At 40.8% G+C, this 17705-nt stretch overlaps 1 protein-coding gene across 1 annotated transcript in view; it reads left to right on the top strand.

Moving 5' to 3' along the window:
* The window catches only part of LOC133978772 (citron Rho-interacting kinase), a 42849-nt gene that overhangs the window by 13489 nt on the left and 11655 nt on the right, over positions 1-17705 (top strand). Inside the window, exons 4-17 of the mRNA XM_062417084.1 lie at positions 977-1147; positions 1309-1362; positions 1472-1525; positions 2213-2353; positions 3834-3959; positions 5451-5546; positions 5757-5873; positions 6084-6193; positions 6424-6598; positions 7338-7535; positions 7644-7697; positions 14980-15177; positions 16501-16694; positions 17542-17677. Of these exons, the coding sequence (XP_062273068.1) occupies positions 977-1147; positions 1309-1362; positions 1472-1525; positions 2213-2353; positions 3834-3959; positions 5451-5546; positions 5757-5873; positions 6084-6193; positions 6424-6598; positions 7338-7535; positions 7644-7697; positions 14980-15177; positions 16501-16694; positions 17542-17677 (1824 nt within the window). The remainder of the gene's footprint in view (positions 1-976; positions 1148-1308; positions 1363-1471; positions 1526-2212; positions 2354-3833; positions 3960-5450; positions 5547-5756; positions 5874-6083; positions 6194-6423; positions 6599-7337; positions 7536-7643; positions 7698-14979; positions 15178-16500; positions 16695-17541; positions 17678-17705) is intronic.

Below are 17705 nucleotides of genomic sequence, written 5' to 3'. Positions count from 1 at the left end.
CCTGACCTACGCTGGTCGGCTCCCATGCATATAAAAGGCCAACGTTGGCTAACTGTTTCAGGAGACGCTCTCTGCACTCAGTAGATCTGTAGCTGCATATTTAACCTTCTGTTCCACTTCAGCTAAACTATTTTAGCATTGTTTTCATCATGTCTGAGGCTGTCTACTTCACTCGTCCTTTCCTGTGTCGGTTGAGCATCAGTGTCCCTGGATGCAGGAGGATGCTATTTTGTATTAGCGTGACTGACAGGCTGATGTGCCCTGTAACCCGATGAGGAGGTTGAAATTAGATCTGTTAGGCTGTGACTAATTACTATTTAACGGACATGTGCATTAAGTGATTCTGGCTGATCATATTTTTCTGTCCACGTTCCTTTTTGTTGATTGACTGTGTTCTATTTTAGTGTGTCTATACTTGCTACCATTGCTGAAGTGTCTCTGTAATCCCATGACTAGCACAGGATTTGACATATATGATGGATTACATACAAGCCTTTTAATTACCTCTACAATGTTGAACTGTTTTCATCTCGTTCAGTTTTAATATGCCAGCTGCACATCTAAAATATGTCTTATGAATGAGTTTGCTCTTATAAATAATGCAGTGTCTTCTAACAAGAACATTTTCTTCAGATAGGTTCGGGTCAAGCAATACTGGGGCTGCTTGAAAATCTCTTTTCCACTTAAAACACACAGAAATCTCTGCCAATCTGTCCAGATTTTGCTGCAGTGGCTGCTAAACAAATATAGTCATGGTAATTTGAAGTGCTTACAAGTGGCCAGAGTATGAAAATACTTTCCCATTCCAGGTACTTTTTGTATGAGCTCTACAAAGTGGAAACTGCTCTTATTTTCGTCATGATAGAAATTTTCTCTCTTAATGTTATTGTTCCTTTTTGTGGTTAGGACTATTGCTCCTCTCCTATCCTATCCTCTCCTCTCCTTCCTCTCAATGATTTATATGATTTCTGTACAGGAATATCATGCCCAGCTGGAGGAGATGCGGGTTTCCATCAGACAACTGGAGGAGGACCTGTCTGCTGCCCGTCGCCGTAGCGACTTGTACGAGGCCGAGCTGAAAGAGTCTCGGCATAGCAATGAGGAACAGAAGAGGAAGGCCGTGGAATACCAGCACAGGATGCAGAAGGTCTACACTGTAACTATTAATGATCCAGAAAGTATCATAAGAAGATGTTAATGGTATATTTGACACATACTGTACACATGATACGTTTGAGTTGGGCTGAGAAGACTCCACTATTCACCATGATCAACGCTGATCTCTATGATTAATACATATTTTCACAGGTCAAAGAGCAAGGCAAAGCAGACACAGACGAGCTGTTCACCAAGTTGGAGAAGGTAGTTGATGAAGTTCATATTAAGATCAAAGTGACAAGCACACTTACCAATATATTACATCCATCTATATATATATATATGTCACAATGATTGTATTTTTGTTTTTTAGACCAATGCTGAGCAGCAGACAAAAATCCAGGATCTTCAAGACAAGCTTGCCAGGGTAGAGTATTTTCGTTGGGAAAATGAATGAATCATTTATACGAGCTTGTGCTCCCAAACGTAAGACATGTAACAGCATTTCACACTTTGTGATGAGTGTATAAACTCTTTTCTTTATCCTCCCTGACCTCCTTTCTCTCTGTGTGTGTGTTTCTATCAAACTGTGATCTACAGTCAGATTTGGTCTATGGCCTGAAAACAATTAAGCTGTCTCTTAAAACCAGACTTACTGCTTAATTATCGGCAATCAAACACTTTTGCCTCATTAGAAAAAATAATTTGATCCTAATTGTCTTTTCCTAGAAATGAATTTTTTAGAACTACCATCCATTTTGCCAAGAGCACATGTGGATGCGATGCGGTTCAGATATTCAAGGCTGACTGAGTTCACATTTCGGATAGATTCTGACTCAGTGATCACGCTACTTTAAGAAATCATCAGTAGGAATGTGTTTCTTAAAGGGACTGAGTGCATTTAAGGATATCATATTTGTGTTTTTTTACAGAGTGATTTAACTTCATCATTATGTTAATTATTCCTCATACACAAACTTTGAATCTAAAACCAGTGTCATTGCTTTGAGCTACATATAAAACTGATGTGTTTCATTTCACACATATAAAGCTCTCAGGACGTCTTAGGACACACTACTGTTTGATTGATATGTTTTTGTCTTTTAACCTGTAGGCAATAAAGGGCAGCGCTGAGGCGACAGACCTCCTTCAGAGTATGAGAGTGGCCAAAGAGCGCATGGAGCGAGATCTAGAGAGGATACAGAACAGGGAGGACTCCAGTGACAGCCTGCGTAGACGCCTCCGTGAGACTGAGGTACATACACACACTGTTGTTATCACATATATGTGTTCTGGACCCCTGCCTGCTTTGCTCTTGTTATTCTGTGTGTCATGTCATTTGTAGCTTTGCAGTCTCATGAAGCTCTTTGATAAAAGTGTTGTATAAATAAATCTGGCTAATGTCCCACATGTTCTCTTGTAAAGTGGTTGTTTTTGCACCTTGTGAGGAACACCTGTGATGTGATGGTTGCACGTCAAATTCACCATGTGTGTTCATGTGATTTTTGTGTTTCATTTCTGTGGAGCTACTTCATTCTCCTGTTTTTGTGAGAAACATATGGAAAAGGGTCTTGAGACTTATCAAAGCCTCATAGTATCAGCTTTGCACCCATATCACCCCAGAGTGTGAGGCTTTTAGGTTGTTTTTTGTGAACATATATCTACAAAACTGCAGTATTTATTATGTAGAGACAAACTTGAACATGAAGTCATTTACTGTGACTGGTGTTGTGAAGCTAATCAGTCTACTGCTGACATTTTAATAATTGATTCATGTGGTTCAGTCTCTCCTACTTCTGCTATAACGTTGACAATCTTTTACATGTTTTCTGATGTCTAATTTGTGAATTCCCTAACCTCTAAAGTTAAAAAAAATATTAGTAATAGTAACTATTTTATTTTCCAGGACTTTTCAGTAATTCAGTGCTCTTATTAGGTCAGTGTGTACCAGTGTTGCTACTTCCAGCATTAGAAAAAAACCCATCCTGCACACAGTTTAAATTATTCAAGTCAAGTTTCTGCAAAATATTAATATGAAATTCCAAGCATTCCAGCTGTTGCCAGAACTGTGCATGTGAACACTAGATATGCAAACTGTGACTGTGACCGTGACAGTGCAAACTGCCACACCACAATATCCTGGTTGTATGTGTATGTATAAGTATCTACATTTATTACACTTTTAAGGTTGTTATCTTTGGATCAGCTGTAATAAAATCCTTCTATAAATATATAAATTATGCATACATTATGTATTCATTTATGCAGGGTCTATAGTTACACAGTTTACTTTATACTTTGTTTTTGAGAGAGGTTGTTGGGATTTCTTTTAAAATAGCACTTCACATTACGCACTGAGCATGTAAATTTGTTAATTAGCGTAGATTCATTTAGCCAGGAGAGTCAGTGGGAAGAAATACACATCTGGTCAAATTTGAACAGCTCTTACGACTGCTCCTTCCATCACATATAAATGCAAATGAGTACTTTGGAACTATTTTGATGAACCTAGAATAATATAATATAAACATTGCAGAGGTGTATCACTAACAAACCAAATCATCAGTTTTTTGAAGTGGAAAACTTTGGTTGAATTGGAGTTCCCATAGAATGTATTCTGATGTCCACATAGTGATAAGCTTATATTTAAGACTATGGATCCTTTCAGCATGTCTAAAATTAAACAAAGGTGTTTGTATGCCATGTCTGTGTGTATCTTGATGTTTGTACATTAGGATGGCAGGAAGACTCTGGAGAACCAGGTGAAAAGGCTGGAGATTGTCGAGCGCCGGGAGACTAAACTGAAGGACGAGATCCAGAGCAAGGGCCAGCAGATTCAGCAGATGGCAGATAAGATTCTGGTAACCCACCTTTCATCTCTTGTATGGAGCTAAAATAATCAGAGGAGGTGTGAGATAAACATAGCTCATTGTCATCATTGCAGAGGAAGTGCTATTTTACATAACATCTCTGAAAGACCTTTTCATTTACTATTTCTATGGATGATCTGTAAACTGATATTTCTATATACACATATATACACTCCTAACAATAACGTCTTCAATATTTAATGAAGCCTCTTTTAAAGCCTCTAAACAGCCGTGATCCACCCACACAGGTTTTTTCAATTAATGTACCTTATTAGACCTCCTCTCACAGCTGTGGAGGTGTACACAGACTGGAATGACATCTTCTGTTAGTCATCTGTTACATAGGCTTTGGTGACATCATGTGATACTTTACATAGACCTGCAGAGGTCAAATCAGACAGAATTAGTGAAAACACTTGTCTGGGTGTGAAGGGCCAGAGAGGAGGTAGTCATGTAGCTGCTGCCAGATTCTCCTAATCCAGTTCTGAGCATAAGGACTACTAAATTAAAGTTTAATCCTAAAACATACTCATGAAGCTCTCTCTGGATTACATGTAATTAACATACATAATAATAATAATAATAATCTTTATTTTATAGCACTTTTCAAAACAAATGCTACAAAGTGATTCACAGGGCAATAAAACACAACAGATTACATAACAGAACAAGAACAACTACTAAAAAAAGAACAGCCCTAAGGTAGGTCAACAACAAATAAAAGTAATATTAAAGAGAGAATGACAGAGATTAAATAAATCAAATACAATCAATTAAAAACAATATGGTAAAATCCTTTAAAAACAGGTAATAGAAACAAATCTCACAAAAAATCTGATGCACACACAGAAAATATAAATCTACACACACACACACACACACACACACACACTTGATATTAGTATATTACAAGAATGCCATCCTAAAAAATTCGTTTTTTAACTGTTGTTCTAATGTTGTCACTGATGTAGACAGTCTAATGTCCATAGGGAGTGCATTCCAGAGTTTGGGGGCCCTGGTGACAAAATCCCGATCCCCTCTGGTCACAAAGTTGGATCTGGGAACAATGACGAGTACTTGATCAGGCTCATAGAGTGTTAAGAGGTTTGATATATATTATGGGGCCAGTCCAAGTTTGGTTTTAAAAGTAAGTAGTAACATTTTAAAATCAACTGTAAAATTCAAAAGGAGCCGATGCAATGAGGCTAAAACAGGTGCAATGTGCTCCCTTTTCTTAATACTCATTAAAAGCCTGGCAGCTGAATTTTGAAGCAGTTGTAGGCGTTAAAGTTGCTTCTGACTAAGACAGTATATATATTTATATGTGAATATACTATATATCACAAACAGCTCATTATATAGGAGCTGGTTTTAGTGCTAAAATGTGCACTGAATTACTCTTAAAGCAATAACTAGTGAACCTTTGTGAAGGTGGCCTCTGATGTTTTATGCAGTGTCTGACATATTTATAATTCTGTGTAGGAGCTTGAGGAGAATTTGCGAGAGACCCAAGGCACAGCCCAGAGGTTGGAGACTCATCTGAAGCAGAAGGAGAAGCTCTACGAGGATAAGATTAAGGTTAAATAATCTCATATCTACTCATTGTTGAAATGTAGGACACCAGACAGGAGGTTATCTGTGCCATGTTTGGTGGTCATCCTCTAGCCAAGTTGAGTAGTGGGTGTATTCTATGCTTTGGAGATCTGCACTATGTCCTCTTCACACTGCTCTCTGTCTTGTTAAGTGATATCCTGGTTATGGTTCTGTGGGCTTCTTGGCGTTGAGCAGGTGTTGGAGGCCCAGATGAAGGCGGACATGGCCGATAAGGAGATGCTGGAGTCCAGTCAGAGCAAATATGAGGAGGAGGTGCGGGAGAAGTGCAGTATCATCAGTGAACAGAAGGCGGTAAGAGCTGACCAGCTTGACAGCGACACTATTCCAGGCGTATTTTAACATTTATCACACTGACATAGATTTCATGTTTGGAATAATCTACTTAGGTTATTGTAGAGCACACAAAAAGGGAACCATAATCTGACCGCTGGTCTGTGATGTAAGGATCTGATTGAATGTTTAATTAAAGAATACATTATAGTGTCCATAATTTTCATTTAGACCATAAATGCAATGGACTCAAAGATGAACAGCCTGGAGCAGAGAATTGCTGAGCTGTCTGAGGCCAATAAACTGGCAGCCAACAGCAGTATCTACACCCAGAAAAACATGTAAGTACTGATACAAGCATTACTAACTTCTCTATAATGAGGTGAATTCAAGTGAAAGCCATGACCTCTCATTGAGTGTGATTAGTACTATATCAGCTCAATGTTGAAAGCAATTTTTCTAATCAAAACCAGGAGTATACACCTGTTATGAACTTGGAAGCCTGTTATGACAACGCAAAGCTATTATTTCATTTTTTTGCTCCCTTGTATTGTACGTGTGGTCGTGGCAGGAAAGCTCAGGAGGAGATGATCTCAGAGCTTCGCCAGCAGAAGTTCTACTTGGAGTCTCAGGCCGGGAAGTTAGAGGCCCAGAATGCCAAACTGGAGGAGCACCTTGAGAAAATGAGTCAGCAAGAGCAAAGCAATAAGAGCCGCGTGCTGGAGCTGGAAACAAGGCTCCGAGAGGTGAGGAGTCTGTCTCATTGCAGCTTCACCTTCACCTCTTCAGTATTAAGTCATTACTATTGAGTAGTTTGGATGCCTACTCAAAAATCTGTATAGATCTAAATATAAAAAGCTATACTTTTAAATGTTAAATGGATAAAGCTGATGTAGTGATCTGCCTGCAAATGGTGCATGTATATCTGTGTGTATAATTGCTTTCCTGAATGTATATCGAGGATATAATTTTATCATTATATATATCATTATGTAATTATATCATTATATGACCCCATGTGGTAGCAGGTGCAGCATATAAAACAGTTGTTAGATGATAATTTATAGGCTACAGTCACTTGATTGGATGCTAAAAAAGGTAAAGCATATTTGACATACACTGTATAAATGTGACGTAACGGTTCTGTAGAGGATTTTTGTTTTAAAATGTGCAAAAATAGTTCTGAATAGTCGAGAATTCCTAACACTTTTTGAGTCACTGTAATCAATCAACAACTTTATGAATTCAGTGCAAATGCATTACGGTAATTTAGTGCTATAGAGCAGAGAAGATTCAGATGTAACAGAAAAGTGCAGCACAAGGAATCGGTGCGGAGTCAGACAAGGTGAGGTGTCAGATGTAATGCCTTCTCTCATCCCTGTGGGGGGTTGTGTCATGTCAGCATGTCTCCGGCAGCTCCTTGGGGTGATTCACCTCCTCCTCCCACCCTGATCCTGCATGCCCCCTTTCTGTCTGCCTTTGTAGATCGGGCTGGAGCACGAGGAACAGAAGCTGGAGATCCAGCGCCAGGTGACAGAGGTGACCCTGTCGCTGCAGGAGCGCGAATCCCAGATCAACAACCTGCAGGCGGCCCGCCACTCCGTGGAGAACCAGCTGCAGCATGCCAAGACTGAGCTGGAGGAGACCACCGCAGAGGCTGAGGAGGAGATCACTGTGCTCAGAGTAAGAGAGACATAAAGTAGAGGAGCACTGAAGATGATGTCTTTTTTTGATGTTATATCATTCAGACAGTGACATTTATCCTTCTGACCCTTTTGTCACACCTGTTAGGCACACAGAGAGGAGATACAACGGAAGTATGATGCTTTGAGAGACAGCTGCGCGGTAAGATGCTCACTCCATTTTTTTTATTTCACTCTTTCCAGGAGTAGACAGCTCACCTGGTTTTGAATACCAATGGAATTATCACACATAACTTAACAACCTAAAGGAGCCATACTGTTTCAGTCCATGCGTGTTTCTGTTATTCCCTAAAATGAGTCCTCATTTAAAAACATTTCTTTTTTACTACCACTTAGCACAAAGTGACTCCACACTTCATCACACTTATCCTCCTTTTTAATCCCTTTTGTTGATATAATATAACAAAGGAAGTTACATTTACATTATCTCTTGAGAACTGCGGTCCCACATAGGTGCAGTTTTTTGGGGTTTTTTTTTTTACATTAGTGTTTCTCAGGTGAATTATTTGTTGCCATGATGCCACTGGTTCACCCGCAGCACATGAAGAACTGAGTGAGCTGCCATTACCAAAAGTAGGCCTGCTGGAACGGTTAGGTAACTTACAGGAAGATGATGGCTGCCATCCAGTGATCATTGTTATTCTGCAGAATCACATTCTGGTGTTTTTTTTTTCTCTCTCTTTTGTCTGTTTTTTTCTTTTTTTAGCCTGGCTTCATTGTTTGTGTATACACATGTCATGGACCATACTTTAGTTATCTAACACAGCCCACACATAATTAATGAATTTAAAATGTATATTGTTGGATTATTTTCTTTCTATTTTTCATTTCTGCTGTTACATTTATTTCCTCTCTTTGCTCTCTTTAACAAAACCACATCATCTTGTCACCAGTGCTTCTGAGAATGAGGCATAATGTGAACATAATCAACTAATGATGCTTCTAGAAAAGTAGCCAACTCTGTAAATAGTAGGGGTGTCACGATCTTGATTGTAAATCGAATATCGATTGAAATGATGTCACGATCTCGACCTTCGAAATCAAAGGAGGAATCGAGGATGTAGCCATGCCCCCAAAGTCACGTCCCGCAGGCGAGTCAAGAGGGGAAAAAACACAGACGTGCTGAAATGCAGCGAGTCAACTTTACCTCCTCTAACCTGAACCTGCATCCGGTAAAAACACCATGGCAACCGTTGATAGAGGACACACATCAACCAAACTCGACTGGTTGTCGGTCCGGTGGGGGGGGGGATGGATTGGTCTAATAAGCAGCAACACAGAGCTATCAGGACGCTGTGCTCTCACACGCGCTGCATTGATAGTCACACAAACACACAAGCGCACGGAGATACTCTAGCTATGTCTCAATTCAGGGGCTGCATCCTTCGAAGGACGTGGGCTTCGAAGACCTCGTCCTTCTGAGTAACCTCCGATGGATGCATCAACCGTTGTGAAATGAGACGGTCTAGCCTTCAAAGCATTTCCTGGTTGCGTCACCAGCTGTGTCACCAGTTGTTCCCGCCCATAAGACGAGAAAAACACACACAGAAGAATAAGACAAACAGAAGAAAGAAGACAAAATGAAGAAAAACTCAACGGAAGAAAGAAGAAAAACACAGAAGAATAAGACAAACAGAAGAAAGAAGAAAAAATTAAGAAAAACTCAATGGAAGAAAGAAGAAATAATTATTTTAAAGCCATTATTCATATTTCAAGTGTTTTTTAGATAGTTTTATCGATGGAGTCAGCCCTGCAAACCCACTTGATGGACGATGTGGTGGACAGTAGGGTTGGGCGATGTCCAGGAAATGGACGATCGACGATGTTCAAAGCAAAATATCGTGATGGCCGATCACTTAGCTCAGCCACCTGAGCTAAGTGATATAAAAGCAGAACTGGTAGCGGAGATGGCGGCAGCAGTAGAAGCAACACGCGCAAGTCCAACACCCCGTGCCGCACAAGTGAGAGAGGAAGAGGAATCCGGTGCTGGCACCGTGCCCAAGAAGAAGAAAAGCTTGCTTGGCAGCCTTCTTGGGAAAAGATCAGCTACAGAAGCCACTCTCACACCGGATCAGAAAGCCACAGCAGAGATGACAATGTACCTGCAGGAAATAGCTACTGATGGAGAAGAAAACCCTCTAACCTCAAACTAAACAGGGACGGTTTCCGCTCATGGCCAGGCTTGCACGTAAATATTTATGCATTTGTGCTACCAGTTCTCCATCTGAACGTGTGTTCAGCACAGCTGGTAGTGTTGCTACCCCACTCCGCAGTCTGTTAAAGCCAGAAAAGATAAACATCTTGGTGTTTCTGGCCAGAAACCTTGACCTTTAAATTTGTTTGATTTCCTGACACTGTCGTTTTGCATTTGCACTTTTGTACAGCAAAATGTCTAGTTTATCCAGGGTAGGCCCATGTAAATAGTTTTTAACTTTGTTCCTTATTATTGGTTTAAGATAATTGCATAATTCGTTTTGAATTTCTTTTGCACAGCAAATTTTTGAGTGTTTAATTAATTATTAATTTAAATAATTTTGAATTTTATTGTTTTTAGTATAATTCGTTTCGTTCGTTTAAGACCTTGGTTTACATCATTTTATATAATTCGCTTTGCATTCCGTTTGCACGCAGTATTTAACTACATTGTAACTTACACTGGGTGTCTGTCCGGGGGCGGGGGCGGGGGCGGAGGGGTGCGATCGGTCTAATGAGCGGCAACACAGAGTTTGCTCTCTCACGCGCTGCATTTATAGTCACACAAACACACACGCGCTGTCACTCTCTAATGCGCGCTCTTGCTCGTTAACTCCAGATTCCGGGAAAATACGTCTAATTTGCGGGCGTCATGGAGACGCTATCAATATGCGGGAGACTGCCGCGCACGGGGGGGATATGCCACGATGGCATCGTCCATCGGACCAACCCTAGTGGACAGTGGAGACCAGACCCCCAAACACCCTGATTACCAGCCCAGATGATGTCTCACTGACCACAGAAGACACCAGGGTCTTTATTGTGGCATCCCATTCAGCCCATCAGCACTGCCAGGGACTCCTGCTCAGCCTATTACATTATTATTTTTAATTTTTTTTATTAATTTGTTATTATTTATTATTTTTATTATTGTAAATAATTTGGAATTGTAGTAGTGTTGTATTTAATAATACATATTTTGTTAATAGTTGTATATTGTACATCATTTTCTAATAATAATCTTTAAATAGTTATCATCATATGTATATATATATCCATTATCATCAGAAATGTTAAGAGTAGAGTTAAGTTTCATCCTTTGCTAATAAAAGAAAATATTAGATCCCTTGTTGTTCCTGAACAGTAGCACTTTATGCCGTTTGCTAATCCTGTTATAAATTGTACTTAAATTGTAAATACTAAATGGAATAGACAACGTGTAACAATTAACAATATTTTTATTTTATAAACTGTATTAACAATAACAACCATTGTTCTTTTCGCGGGACTGCACATAGATATATATATGGAACACAGTGTTCTATATATATCTATGGGACTGAACAGCGGCGCGCAAAGGATCTTGGGATATGTGAGGCCGCGAAGGATAGTAGCGGTGCATCCTCCAAAAAGAGGGAAAAGAAGGACGCATTTGAAGGCTGCGTTTGAGGAGTCTTCGAATTGGGACAGGCCTTTGTGCGGCGTTTTGACGTAATCGGCCTTAAAATGCGTCCTTCGAAGGATGCAGCCCCTGAATTGAGACACAGCATCTGTAGCGCGCTCTCTTGCTCGCTCGCTGCAGATTCCGGGAGATTGTATAGACATCCCAACTCTCCCGTTCCGGGAGTCTCCCGCATATTGATAGCGTCTCCATGACGCCCGCAAATGAGACGTATCCTCCCGGAATCTGGAGTGAACGAGCAAGAGCGCGCACTAGAGAGTGCCAGCGCGTGTTTGTGTATTTGTGTGACTATAAATGCAGCGTGTGTGAGAGCGAAGCGTCCTTATAACTCTGTGTGCAACTGTGTTGCCGTTTATTAGACCAATCGCACCCCCCCGCCCCTGCAGAGACACCTAGTGTAACCCCCCCCCCGGACCTCCCTGAAATGACTTTCTGCAGGTTGGGATGTCTGCACTAAAGCAATAACTAGCGCTGTAGGAGTATTTGTAGCACCAGAGATGCTACTGTTAGGATACAGTTAGGACACTGTTAGGACAGTTAACACACTTAATTGTCAGCTGTTTTTTCTTCCTCTTCTGCTGCTTCTTCTTCTTCTTCTTCTGTTTAATAGCGGTTGGCAAACAGCAATTGGTGCATTACCGTCACCCTGTTTGTTTTTTTTCTTCTTCAAAAGTTTATAAGGGAAAGCCAGCTGGGCTATACGTCATGACGTAAGTGACGTCGGGAGAATCTCAACGCTGATGGGCTATAGCGGCACGGCGTCATGCGATGTCTCTGCAAAAGTTCAAAATATTCAACTCGAGCGATGAAGCAATTGTTCGCGTCCATCGCGTCGCGTGTACCGCGTTATCGTGTCGCCCGGCGTGAATTCGCGTCTAATCGTGTGTTTGCATTAACTTAACATGTAAACTTGTGGCATCATCGCGCCCTGTCTGAACACGCTGTGTGTTCATAGTGTGGTACATTGCAAACATCTGATGATTAGTCATATCACTCATGATTAGTCTAAAAATGGCATAGGCATCTGTGCTAAAAGGACCCAAAAAAAGGGGATTGAGAATTCGAAACGAATCGAATCGTGACCTTAAAATCGAAATAAAACCGAATCAAAGATTTGGAGAATCGTGACACCCCTAATAAATAGCAAGATACATCTTTCATTTACAGTAACAATTAAAGTCACACCTTCTTTAGTTGCTTTATTAGTAGTTATTCAAGTCAAGTCAAGTCAAACTTTTTAAAAAATACAATAAAATAAAATAAGAGCCAAGGATTCTCGCCTAGCTGTGGCTGAACGCCAAGGAGAAAAGATGGGTTTTCAGCAGTGTTTTAAAGTGCTCATTCAGCAGCTTTCTCTCAATTTTACAGTCAATGAGGGCTAAAACCACTTTAAATGTTATTATTATATAATTGAATACAGTATGGATTTACTGTGGAGCCCTGGTGTCCCACTAACCTTGAGAAAATGATGGCGTGATGTCTAAAGGGTTTTAGGGCCTCCAAAATCATATATCTTGAATAAACACCAAGACCATCATGGCCTTCCTTTATCCCATTGCCCTACTTTCAAGATCCTCCCACTCACAAACTGTTCAGAAAGCATCGTCCATATAATCTGGCCAGCGTTCAGACAACACAGCCAAGGTTCTGTAATGAGCGCAGCTTGAAATGTCACTCTATTTTTTGCCTCTCTAAGACTTGTGATGTTGATTTGTCTGTCAGTTGAACACTTTGCACAAAAGCAAGATGTCATAACAACAACTGGCCGTCATGTAGTATTATCAGTTCAAAGTTCAGTTACACAACCAGGTAACTGAAACACTAATGGACACCTTTTTTTCATTTTCTGTGGATGTTAATGGTCCCCAGTACATGAATCCATCAAGGCCACAATATCTATATGAAAAACTTGCCATGTGCCAATTGCCATGAAATGTATGAAGCACATTCCTGCTCCCAAAAAGAAGAAATACCACTCACCCACCCCCTCTCCATTTGGACACTCCATTAACTTTGCTCTTGTGCTATTCTCCAAATGTTAAAGCAAAATGTCAACTCTGCAGACTAAAAATCTCATAATCAACAGATTTCCGTGACATTTGCTGACCATGTTCTTAATGCTGCTTTTTTTTTTTTTTTTACTCCACTTTTGTACAAGTGTAGGAATAACAAAATCATCAGTGTGTTCATTACGTGTGTAAATAAGCACTGTAGCCTCTCAGGACCACTAGAGGGACTTCAGACTTTTAGCCTTTTGAATTAGTGTGGTCTATTTTCCATGTTGACCACAATAAGGAAGTTGTGTACTGTTCAAAGTTTGAAGAAAAATGGACCAAAGTTTTAACAATAAGACAATGTATATTCTGAGACTTTTGACTTTTGACTGTTTCTATCACGGTAATTATCCTTTTAATAACTCTGGTTCCATTAGACAGCTGTGAACGATGCTTAAATTAAGGAGAACTACATTTTTATCACCAGAAAACTGACAACATCTCCTCATATTGTTGTATCATTCATATCACTCACCTTTATCTAGATAGCAGAGCTTTAACTAGAAAAGGTGTTACATTTTTGAAAATGTGGGTAAACCAACATCTGTCCTGCCCAGTCTGCCTCATAGAAAGAGCAGATGTTCTTCAGTAAACTGCACCATCAGCGTACAGTCAATGTTTTGTTAATTTTCGTCAGGGAAACTGTGGGACTGATTTGCAACCTCTTCTTACCCAGCTTCTTTATCCGCTGCACACCCACAGCCTTCACAAACAGTATTGAGCAATTTGTAATAAGCAGTTGAGGATGCAAAGCTCCGGATGTGATTTACTTGAGGCCTGCGAGTCGCTCTATAGATTGGGATGACAGACGAGCAGAGTAAATATAGAGACTTGCCAGATGCCCACTGCATCCATTCCACAGTTGACTTCCTCGCCCCGCCTTAAGTATTTAGTTGCCGCTGTCAGTCCCCCTGCCTCGGGGGAGCAGAAGCTCTGAGTCAGTACAGAACAGACAGCTAATTTATGTACTTAAAAGCTTTGCCTCTTTCCACCCGCCACCTTGAAGTTGTGCGTGGTACACATGTTCCCATGAGAGAAGGGAATAAGGGGCTCTTAACAGGCAGCCTCATCAGCCTCATTTCCCTACAGCGTGCACAGTAGTCATGGTTGATTAAGGGAACAGACTGATGCTGATGAAATGATTAGCCCGCTCCTTTGCTCTGAACGCTGTCTGGGTGAAAGAAGAAGCCTAGATATCATACCAAAGTGATTACTGTATTATATCACTAACATAAATATCTGTTACATGTAACGATGCAGCAGTAGAGTTTAGATGGTGTGGGGCGTTAGGGCATGTTTGGGTTAAATAAGCATCATGTATGTGCATATAGAGACAGTACTATGTAAGCCAGATGCATGTAGATTGTAAAATGTATGTTAGTGTATTGTGTTTAGTAGTTTATGTAAGAGCTGAGATACTTTTTTCAATCTCAGAAGTCCTGCCTTTTATAAAGATCTTATGTCAGATGTGTTAAGGCTTAAAACCGTGATTTAGAAATGGGTCAAATCTCTTCAACTCGGTTTATCTACCTTTTTATTTAAAGTATAATTTATACCTTTTAGGCACACATCCATTTTTGTAAACTGAATGAAAATATGCATTACAGTCTGCCTTTTAATTATTTATTTATTTTAATTGAGAAGTAGTTGTTTGTTACTCGTTTGACATATGTTCGTGTCACTGGCAGTCTGAGAGTCCTGATGACTTCCCACAGGTGATCACAGACCTGGAGGAGCAGCTGACCTCTCTGACCCAGGAGAACGCCGAACTGAACCGCCAGAACTTCTACCTGTCCAAGCAGCTGGACGAGGCCTCAGACGAGAGAGAAGACCGGCTGCACCTCAGCCAGGATGTGGACAGGCTGCGTCGGGAGGTGGCTGACCGCGAGATGCACCTCAACAACCAGAAACAGGTGAAGTGGCTGCTGGTGGCCCTGTCTGTCACTCAACTGCATACAACTGAGCCATTCATCGTGTCAGCATTACAGTCCAAACATTTGAAGATTCTGCATGAAATTGCCAAAAAAATATCAACTGAAATCTGGCAAAAAACAAACAAACAACAGTTTTCTGTTTTCTTGGACAGTCATAATCCTTTCTTTAGTTTGGACTCCTTTCCCCTGACCACTTCCCACTCACAGCCAGTCAGACACCAGGTTTCACTCATTTACATTTTGTGTACGATATCTCAACACAGCCTGTGACAGGTGACCTAGACATCTCTCCCAGCTCTGACAGTGTTAAGTGTAAATCAGGCAGCAGAAACCCTCTGAATATTTCAGGACTGTTATGTGCTGTATTCTGGATGGAGCTGTGTAGAGATAGAGAAAGCGAGGGAGAGAGCGAGAGCGAGCGAGGGAGGAGGCTGTGTGATGTGTGCGCTGCCCCTGTGGGAGGATATGTGTGTGGGTGTCCAGTAGCGCTCTCGGTCCTGCTGGTTGTGTAACCAGCGATGGAAGTCATAGACGAGGGATGGGGTGGTGTGTGGGAGGGATGTGTCATCCCCATCACTCCCAGGTCGTGTCAGCTGTGGAAGCGTTGGACTTCAGAGGGCCGTGGTGTTGCTGCAGCACCAGCACAAGCTATATTTGTCTCCCAGTGCTTTGTCTAAAGCAGCACGCTGCAAGACACAAAACACGGCGCTTTGTGTGGGCCCCGGTGATGAACATAGAAAAACACTCTGTGTCCAAACATGTCATTTAAACAACTCCAGGGGAGTATTGATGCTGGTTCAGAGCAACCAATTATAATTGCAGTTTTGGCATTATTATTTAAACCATGGTTCACATAGTCAGTAACATAGTTAGTTTAACTTACTGCCATTATTTGTCAGTTATTACTTATCTGATAATTTGCAGATTGTATAACAGGTTAGTATGATGCACTGTAACCTCCCAACATGTAACATAGTTAAAATGAACTCCCATGTTGACCAGCGACAACATTCAAATTGAGATAAGTTCTTAAGATGTTTTCCTGCATCTTAAGAACTTTTACTTTTGGTACTTGAGGTACTTTTACTTAAGTTACATTTTGAATATTGTATATACACTGTACAGTATATACACTGCATTACTCACAATACAGTATATTTAACTTTTCTCTCTTTATCGCTCATTTTTCCCACTTTTTTATCAAAGAATGAGGCACTTTCGAAAACAACTTTAGGAGTCATGTCCTTGGCACAGTTTGGATACCTAACAGTTACTTCAAATCTAAATCCTGTTTCGCACCAGAACCTTGAGACACTGAAGACCACATGCACCATGATGGAGGAGCAAGTTCTAGAACTGGAGACCATGAACGATGAGCTGCTGGAGAAGGAGAGACAGTGGGATGCCTGGAGGGCGACACTGGAGGATGAGAAGAACCAGGCTGAGAGGAGAAGCAGAGAGATCCAGAGACTGCTGGACACTGAAAAACAGAACAGGTCAAAGCACACACACAAACACACTCACACACACATGCACACATGCACACACACACACACACACACACACACACACACACACACACACACACACTGTATCGCTGTAACTGTGTGGACATTAATTGACTAAATTGGCCTCTAAACTTGTGTAAAGTTTGCCTTGCCTTCTTGTTAGTAGAGTTAACAAGCCAAACATAGTCAGGTTTACACTTTCAATGCAGCTAGAATTTAGATGAATATACTAAAAAGAGACGTAGGTGTAGTGGCTTCAATAGTCTATGCTATAATTTAACCATTAGACATGTTACTTTGGGAGGGTTATAAATGTGTTTTTCTCGACTACTAAAAAAACTCCCTCTTTTTGCTCAAAATGTTGTTGTTGCTATCAGTGTTGGATCTGGCTCCCTCCGCCTACACACACTGAGTGCAACAGGTTTTGGCATATTCTCTAGGGTTCGCCAAAAGGTATTCTGGGAAATATATGGAATTATTTTTCTGACTAGATGTAGGCAATGCCGGGAGAGGAAAATTGGATACAAAAAAGCACCATCACTCAACCACCAAGGAGTGCAAGAGAGAGGAAGATACATTAGAGAATTTCTTGAAGTTGTATTTTTCTTTAACTCTAAACCAATCTTTAAACCTCTCCTTTCTTTTCATAGAGTGTAGAAATACAAGAACACACATACTGATAAGTGAGACTGAATTCCTTTCATTTGGTTCATATAACATCTGTATGCAAGTGACAAAAATATCAAAAATATAACAGTTGATCTGGAAGAGGATGCTCTTAAAGACTCTAAATAACCAGTATAAAGTATAAACAAAGGTTTGCTGTATGCTGCAGGCTCCGTGCAGAGCAGCGCAGCTCAGAGTCTCGTCAGGCTGTGGAACAGGCAGTTAAGGAGCACAAAGCTGAGATCCTGGCCCTGCAGCAGGCCCTCAAAGACCAGAAACTCAAAGCTGAGAGCTTCGCTGACACTGTGAGCATTTCCCCACACTGTTGAGTAA

This window comes from Scomber scombrus, chromosome 4 (assembly GCF_963691925.1).
Source record: "Scomber scombrus chromosome 4, fScoSco1.1, whole genome shotgun sequence".
NCBI classification, from domain to species: Eukaryota; Metazoa; Chordata; class Actinopteri; order Scombriformes; family Scombridae; genus Scomber; species Scomber scombrus.
Note: the sequence above shows the minus strand (reverse complement) of the source record. Positions and strands in the feature narration are given on the sequence as shown.